This window comes from Cladosporium halotolerans (genome assembly GCF_011745625.1).
Source record: "Cladosporium halotolerans strain TM138-S3 chromosome Unknown Sca32, whole genome shotgun sequence".
NCBI lineage: Eukaryota > Fungi > Ascomycota > Dothideomycetes > Cladosporiales > Cladosporiaceae > Cladosporium > Cladosporium halotolerans.
This window is the reverse complement of record NW_027191483.1, coordinates 269,935-278,528: the sequence shown is the minus strand read 5'-3', so window position 1 is coordinate 278,528 and position 8,594 is coordinate 269,935. Positions and strand designations below refer to the sequence as shown.

The 8,594-nt window shown below is 55.4% G+C and overlaps 3 protein-coding genes across 3 annotated transcripts; 2 read left to right on the top strand and 1 right to left on the bottom strand.

The window, feature by feature from the left end:
• Positions 1–1,057: 1,057 nt before the first annotated feature.
• Positions 1,058–1,726, bottom strand: WHR41_07544 (uncharacterized protein; the record flags this gene model as incomplete). The annotated part of the gene is made up of 1 exon (XM_069376148.1): positions 1,058–1,726. One exon carries the CDS (start codon positions 1,724–1,726, stop codon positions 1,058–1,060), a length of 669 nt encoding a protein of 222 aa, XP_069226786.1.
• Positions 1,727–2,511: 785 nt separating this feature from the next.
• Positions 2,512–4,681, top strand: WHR41_07543 (uncharacterized protein). Its single transcript, XM_069376147.1, has 2 exons — positions 2,512–3,725; positions 3,781–4,681. The coding sequence occupies exons 1-2, from the start codon at positions 2,679–2,681 to the stop codon at positions 4,375–4,377; spliced, it is 1,644 nt and encodes a 547-aa protein (XP_069226783.1). The 5' UTR covers positions 2,512–2,678; the 3' UTR covers positions 4,378–4,681.
• Positions 4,682–5,381: 700 nt separating this feature from the next.
• WHR41_07542 (uncharacterized protein) lies at positions 5,382–8,576 on the top strand (the record flags this gene model as incomplete). The annotated part of the gene is made up of 1 exon (XM_069376146.1): positions 5,382–8,576. One exon carries the CDS (start codon positions 5,382–5,384, stop codon positions 8,574–8,576), a length of 3,195 nt encoding a protein of 1,064 aa, XP_069226782.1.
• Positions 8,577–8,594: the final 18 nt, after the last annotated feature.

Genomic DNA, 8,594 nt, shown 5'->3' with positions numbered 1-8,594 from the left:
GAATTGATTGATTGGTCATGAGGTGCAACTTGATTGATTGCTTAGTCAACAATCAATCAATCAAGTTGTCAAGTAAAAAATTGATTGTGCACACCTCTGGACGACAAGTCGCTTGGTTTTGGCTCGCCGGCTCGATTCAACAGCCGGCTTATTCTTCAAGGAGATCTTCAAGCTTTGCATATGGACGCTGAAGCGGAAGCGGAAGCAAAGAAGTAGATCTTGCGCGGTCGCGGTCACATGGAAAAATCCCCCGCTGGCATTCAACCACAAACGCACTGTTGGTGGTCTCCACCCTCAGTTTAGAAAACCAAAAGCACCGTTGGTGGTCGGCCGCAAGCCTAATCTCACTGTTTGGTGGTCTCCATCTTCAGTTTAAAAAACCAAAAGCACCGTTGGTGGTCCTCCATCTTCGGCCGTAAGCCTAATCTCACTGTTTGGTGGTCTCCATCTTCAGTTACAAAACGCCGTAGGTGGTCTCCATCTTCGGCAACCCAAAATTCAAGCGCCGTGCTGATCGAACAAAATGGCGAAATGCTAGGAAGTGTGTAACGTCAATGCAATGCGGTTCCAGGCCTCAATTTCTCATAATTTCGTCTCACTCATTCGAACGCCGTGATTTCATTGCTCAACGATCATTTTAATGCGAACCTGAGTCTAGCTAATAGTTGACGGGGTAGAAAATGAAAAATTCTTGTGCGGGCTAGTCATGCAAGTGTGGTCAAACTGTTATTCTCCGAGCTATTGGGACATGTCACACAAGTGATAACGAGACAAGGAAAGTCACTTCATTCTTGTTAATTGTAATCTACAGACAAAAAGGTGTAGCTGTATCCCCGCTAAAGAAGTCGACTTTGTGGGCGGAGGAACGCAAGCGTTGCTTGTCCACCAAAGGAAGCTTTTCGAGGAGTGCCTCGCTTCAACCTAAGCACCCGTGTGCGCGCGACAGTTGGGGCAACCATAGCAGATGCGCTGCTGGGGGATTCGTTCTCCCCAAAGCTGGGTAGTCATGATTCATCCACAGCGCTCCCAGACAATGTCGATCGATGAGTTCCAGAGCTCACAATTTCGCTTTCTCACAGCCTTCCTTGTCCATCGCGCAGATTGCGAGAACCTCTCCGTCTGACTCGCGCTTCATGATGCCGCGAATGACCGCTCCCTGGGGTCCTGACTTAAGCACCTCGCATAGGATGATGACCTGCTCGCCGAGCGTGATGGGTCTGAGATAGCCGACCTGCAGCGCCTTCGTCGCGCCTACTCCACCCTTGCCCTTGAACGTCGCAGACGCAACCTCCTTAAAGTTGTTGTCGACAACCGCAGTCGAGCACTGGGCAACACCGTCGAGGATCGTGGCGATGGCGCCACCGTGAACCGTGCCAAACTTGTTGCAGTACTGTGCTGGGAATGCGATGCGGAATATTGCAGTACCAGAGGTGCCACTCGGGTGTGTGGTGCCGGAGACAATGTTTACGGATTTGTAGAGGGCGGTGTCGAAGTTATCCGCAGGCGTGAGGGCAAGATATGCGGTGCGGTAGGCTTCCAGCCGGCTGAGGAGGCTGTTCCCCTCACCATTGCGTGGGGACATTGATGCTGAGACTTGGTTCTTTACAGATAGATCCTCGGTGGGGTGTTCCAGCGGAGTATTCTGGTGCTTCGCGTTGCTGGACTCCATGTTGGAACGGTTGAGTTTCAGTCCTTCGAGGGCGATGTACTTCATAGCGACTGCCATGGTCAATGCAAGTGGTCCTGGAGTCGGTCAAAGATAGTGCTGAATAGGAATTTGACAATGCAATTGTTGCAAGTGGATGCTCTTGAATGAGGAGTTTGGGAACAAACAAAGACTCGAGAGCAAATCCTAAGATATTTATGCTTGCGCGAGAAGGACATTAATAGTGACTGTCAAAGGCCCGGATACTGCCGCATGGTCATGGGTAGTATGCTTGTGAATATCGCTGCGTGTGTGAATGGTATGTTCGATGCAGTGAAGCTTGTGCCGACTCTTCCCGCTCGGTCCGTGAAGATACACGGGCGTCATCGCGAGTGCTCCGTGGCATTATTCGAGAACAAAGCAGATGACCTCGAATCTAAAACGTGGGAACTCATGAGAGGGTCGCGATAACCCTACTTGTCTCGCGCATCGTTCAGAGCAAGACACCGGTGGGCAATGCACCCAGTATTCGAATGTCCCTCAAGACGTCTATGGCTCGAAATGTAGGAGCTGGCACGATGTTCGAATTACAGTATAGTACTCAGCTGACAAATTCACTCACAATCGAGTGCGGTCACTGGGGCTGTGGTCAGTGCATGTCGTGGTGTTGGTGAAGAAATGATAAGGTCGAGCGCAGGGTCATAGGTGAAGTACTAGCGCGGCAGCCCTGCCGGCGAGACAGGGTCCGCTGCGGGGCGACACACCTTATTGACTTTTAGCTTGTTTCAGTCCCATGGCTCGCGCCTTCCGCCCTGCGGAGTGTTTACTGTGTTTACTGCAGCTTCGCGCCTGCCCCTGTGTCACCTACGCGACCCGACTCAGAGGCCTGAGTGCTGTCCGTCTTCACGCCTTCTTCCCTGTCCGCACATCGCATCCTCCAACACCAACACTGCCAACATAACAACCGTCTCTCGGTGACCGCACCGACCACGAACAACACATACCCCGCGCAGAGATTGCGCCATCAGCGGAAATGGCGGCAACATATCAGTCTTTCCTCGCTTCGCCCAGCACCTCGGTACTTGCGCCAAATGCATCCATCAACTACATCACGACCACCACTACGATCAGCGAGCCCACCGCAATTCTCAAACATCTTCAGAGCCAGGGAAGACAGGTTGTCAAAAAGGAAGAGAACATTCTGAATGCGATCGAGGGCGCGAACGGACTCTGCCTTGAGACCGATACCACGCTTCAGTTCAAGAATGGCGGCGGCGCATTTCTCCCTGGCATGGACGAGAATGTCATCGACGAGTGCATTGTCACCTTTCCCCTGATCCACGCGGTCAGCTTCGACGCAGGCGGCAAGATCAGCCAAATCCGCTTGTACTGGGACCAGGGCACTTTGCTGAAGCAGGTCGAGGCTATCGGTCGCACAGGCCGCAACTGGCCGATCAGAGAGGGCAAGAAGTTGATTGAAGCCGTCAAGGCTAGCGTCAATGCGACCGGCCAGGCGAGCAACGGCTCGGCTGCGCGCGGGCAGCACAATGTTGTCGCGAATCACCACAAGCGCGACGAAAGCGTGAGCGCGACACGCGACCCGCACGCCAGCCTCGCGCTTTTCGCGCCTCGCGATCCCAACGAAGATTCCGGCAGCGCATACAATGGGCCCACTGTTGCGCCGCGTCCATCGGCGAAGCCGGCGCCACGAGACTACGGCGATCTTTTCGTTGGTGAGGAGACCTCTGCCTCTTCCCACCGTAGTACGAGCCCGGCCAAGATCGACGGTCGCGCCGTCAAAGGCGGTGCTGGCAAATATGTTTCCGGCAATCGTTTGTTTGACGAGAACGACCACGACTCTCACAGCACCCCAGTGGGCAAGAAGACCTACCAGCAAAAGTACGACCACTTTGCTTTCGGCAACGGCGAGGATGCTCCTAAAGACTCGCGCCCGAACAGCGGCAAAGACAACCGCAAATCTCAAGCCACCTTCAGCTTCGAGGACTTTGCCACACCGCCGAAGGTCAACGAGAAGAACAAGCCCGACTTTGAGCGTCACTGGGGCGCTGGCGTAGATGAGGTAAGTTCCAGAGATATTCGCCTCTCCCTGAACCCTTTCTGACGACACTCACCAGGACGACCCTCAGTCCCCACCTAAACGTAACATCGTTCATCCTCCGCGCAAAGACCACGAGAAGCACTACGAAATTGCGGACGACTCTCCCGCTGGTGCAATGAAGATGCGCCCAACAACCACTAACGTGGACGCCGCCCGCCGCGGCAACGACTTTGCTTCGAAGCACGAATTCACCGATGCCTCTCCCGCCAGCGTGAAGGAGAACATCCGACCTCCGCGCCAGTCCGCGCGCGGCGAGCTCGAGCCCTCCTGGTCTACAGCCGACTCGCCTCCCAAGCCCAGGAAGATTTACAACACAGCCGGCGACGGTATGGGCGGGCGCAAGGGCGCCTTCAACCCCATCATCGGCGAGACCGACAAGAAGATCTACAACACTGCGGGCGACGGCATGGGTGGGCGCAAGGGCGATTACAACCCGATTCTGGGCGAGGAACAGAAGAAGATCTACGTCACTGCTGGCGACGGCATGGGCGGTCGTAAGGCTTCGGGCCGCACTTGGGGTTTCGGAGACGACAGCGATCCTGAGGTTGAAGCTGAGAGGAGAACCAGTATGAGGGGCCGGCGTGCGCAGGCTGGCTCTGGCGCGGATCGTTAGGAAGGTTCGCCGTCGAAGAAGAAGAGACTGGTTGAGAATTGATGGAAAGGAGCAGTAAGAGAGTGTCGCGGGTCAGTCGGCCGCAGAGGGTTGTGGTAATTCTTGAACTCATTATTTGATCGGATAGAATGCTCAGATTGCCGTAGGATAAGAGGCGCAGCGAGATTGGCTGGATGACCGAAGGTGTTGGAGACGATGGCATGGTTTGCGCGTTGCATGAATGGGCTTCAGTCAGCGCATTTGCATATTGAGAGTAAAAGAGAGCTTTACGAGTGTATGCATTGATTCGATCACCATACTGAAATCCCACCCCGATCACTACTATCACCGGCTCGGAGATAAAGCGTGAACCTGGGTCTCTTGAAAGTGGATCTCGCGAAAAAGCGCGCTAAGTCGCGTCGTCACGTTCCTCGAACTTCCAAGTCACAGCTGCATTTCAATGGCCTCAGTGCTCTCTTGATCATTTTTCGATTTTTCATCATCATCCACACTCCCTTGCCGTTGGGGTCACAATCACCGCTTAGGGATACAACAGTGTCCCGCGGACGTTGTGCAAGTGGACCGGTCTGAGCAGGTTGCTGCCTAGTATCGAGATCGTCCGCCTTAATAAGACTCACATCCTCCCGTCCCAGCGTGCCCTCCGACCGCCCTCCGAACCTAGCGATTTGCTTGAAAGGCCTTCCCCTTCGATTATTCAGGCCACACTTGTACTTTCTGCCCTGGCCTAAGTGAAGTCAAAGCAGGCCAGGGCCTGTGTTGAGACCGGTGATTCGCCAACACTGAAAACACAAGAGCTGCTTTCGTTTGCATGGACGGATATTGTATATAAAGCTACTGCGCCCTTCAGCAGGACTATCGCATTTGCCACTTCGAACCTGTCGACTGGCGATAGTGTGGTTGTCCGGCCAAACCCTGCTGCATGTCGCTATTCGAGGCGCTTCGCTGCCTGTTGCCGAGACCTTAGCTAGTCCCGCCTTCGTACCTTTCGATATACTTGTGCGACCATGGAGGAGGAACCGACGCAAGCCACACAGTCGCAGGCGCAGGACCCACGGCGGATGGGTCGTAACAACTCCGGCCTGACCGACGAAGACCTCGCCGACCTGATATGCATTCTCCACCCATGCTCCCCTGCAGCTTTCAGGATCGTTGCGCACACCGCCAACCGTTCGCCGCGCAATGTCTTACAGACCCAGGGCTACGATCAGTACGATGACGGTGTTAGCCAGGCCGTTCTGGAAGAGCAAGAGACGTTCATACTGCAGACCTCATCAACGTCGGCGGGTGCAGCACAAGCGATGGATTTGGGTTTGCGGTTCTCAGCAAACGTCATTAGACCTCACATGGGCTTTGTGTTTGGGCGAAGCGTACAAGCCTGTGATATTGTGCTGGATACGGATACGGTCAAGCGAGTCAGCAACGTGCATTTCCGGATCTTCCTCAACGACTCCGGCGTGCTGATGCTGGAGGACGTCTCTACGAACGGCACGATAGTCGACGACGTCGTGCTGCGCGGAAAGGCGGGCACGCAGACGCGAATGCTGACCGGAGGTGCGATTATTCAGATCATTTCGCCGAACCCCGACGAGATCATCAAGTTCATCGTGCGCATCCCTAACAGGGAAGACCACGGGGAAGTGTACAAAACGAACGTCGAGCGGCTATTGCAACGCATGGCTGCTGCTGAAGCAGAAGCAAATCGGCAAGCTGGCGGCCCTCACTTTCCCGGCAGATTGAGGCCCGTTCCTGGCACAACTCAGGCGGGTCCTCATAGAGTGCCGGTCACGACGAAGCGCTTTGGCATGCATTGGAGCGGTGGCGACAAGTACAATGTGGTCGGTCACATCGGCAAAGGCGCTTTTGCAATGGTCTACCAGCTTGCCACAAAAAGCGACGGACAGCTCTTTGCGGCGAAAGAACTCGAAAAGCGCCGATTCATGAAGAATGGCGTGCTCGACCGCAAGATCGACAACGAGTTGCAGATCATGAAGGCTATCAGCCATCCGAATGTCGTGCAGTACGTCGAATACCAGGACATCGGGCAGCATCTGTACATCATCATGGAGTTCGTCCCTTGTGGAGATCTGCAGGGGTATTTGAGCAACTATGGCGCTCTGACTGAGCCGCTCGGCAAGAAAATGTCGGCGCAGGTGTTCGATGCGCTCGATTATCTTCATAGGAAGAAGATCACGCATCGTGATATCAAGCCGGACAACATCCTGCTCGCGGATTTGGAGTCGTCCAATTTCACCATCAAGCTCTCCGACTTCGGCTTGTCCAAAGTCGTCAGCAACGATGAGACGTTCTTGAAGACCTTTTGCGGCACGCTTCTCTACTGTGCGCCAGAAGTCTTCCCTCAGTATGACACGCACTCTCCACGACATGGCAAGAAGCGAGGTTGGCGCGGCAATTCGACGGTTCCTAAGAAGTTCCATAGCTACAGCCAATCCGTCGATATCTGGTCCTACGGTGCAGTTTTGTGGTTCTCGCTGTGCTTGGAACCGCCTTTCGAGGGTGTCGCCGACGCAAATGGAGACGGCATGTTCAACAAAATCATGAAGACGCCCTTGGACACCAATCAATTGCTCAGGAAAGGCATATCTCAAGACGCAATCAACTTGATGCTCGAAATGCTCAACACAGATCCAGGCGGCCGCCCTTCACCGGTGTATTGCCTCAGTCACAGCTGGTTCGGTGGCGACACTTCGGCGGTAGCAGGCGCGGCGCAGTCGTTCGCGGAAGGCGGACTGCATGTGATCGCCGAAGAGCACGAGGGCGTAGGCCAGTCCAAATTCGCAAACCTCAGTCTCGACGAGCGTGACGCCGCATCGCAGAGCCAGAACAGCGAGCTCGACATTCACTCAGGAGACTACAAGTTCTTCGACCCGCGAAAGTCAAAGCGCTTCAAGAGCGAGGTGTTTGCCTACCGCAACCCCGACGGCTCTCCCATCGCTTCAAGTCCCGAGCTCATGTTTGACGCCATGCCTATCGCAAACCAAGCGAACAACAGTCAAGGTCCCACAAGCGCAGCCAATCCTAAGCTGTTTGGCGAGATCAGTGAATCGGCACTCCAGAGCTCTGGTGCCTTAGGCGCGATGCCGGAAACCACGAGTTTTCAGAGCTCGGCTCAGAGTCAGGGGTCTAGCAACGGCGACAACTTCCGGGAGGACAACCTGAAAGGAAATGTAGCATCGCCGAGTCTGCTAGGAGCCGAATCTCTGGTGCGCGAAATGCACATGGACTCCCGACATCACTCTGCGAGCCATGCGACAGAAAACACACTACGACCGAAGACTCCTCGCTCGCCTCCCCGGCCGCAGTCGAAGAAATCAAACCCCTTCAGTCCGTCGCAGATCACCCCAAGAGCGCCAAATCAGTCGACGTTTAGCCGCCAGATACGCTTGGAAATGTCGCCTTCCCTGTTTTACAAGCCCGACGACCCGAGCACGCACAACATCGAGTATGCTTCTAAAGTCAGTGGGTATGATTTTGCTGCTGAAGCCCGAAACCCTCCCTCCAATGGCTCCACTACACGTGACACCACGCAAGACTCCGCTACAGACCAGGACGACGACAACTACTACACAGACAGCACAAACGACGAGCCCAAGCCGCAAAACGGCAGACATCCCACTCCTCCCACAGAGCACTCCCAACACCCCCTCGAACCGCCCGCCGAATTCCTCAAACCGCCCCCTCGCGTCGGCAAACTCGCCTCCACCCCTGACTCTCACACGCCCAAAGGCCCCATCTGCCTCAACCTCAACTGCCGTCTGACGACCTGGGGCCGCGCGCCCTCCAACACCCAAGTGTACCCGGACCCGACGGACACGCGCGTCGGCAAGCGCGCGCTGCTCCTCTGGTTCCACGCCAAGGGCATCGACAAGGTGCCCGAGGGCGACGACTCCTGGACGCAGCTGCCGGACCTGCACTGCGTGATTGCAACCGAGAGCAGTGCGGGAGTGTTCGTCAACGGCGTGCATTTGAAGCGGGGCGACGACGGCAAGAGGCTATTTGGCAGGGTTTACTCGGGAGATGAGATTGCGGTTTGGAAGGAACCGGGCAAGGCGTTGAAGTTCTCGTGCGAGTTTTATCAGGGCGAGGGGAAGGATGCGAGGCCGAGTGGGGCGCCGAGGTTCAATATTGAGACGGAGTCTTCGGGGTGGAAGGGAAAGGGAAAGGAGAGGGCGGCGGAGTGAGGGGTTTGGGTTCACGAA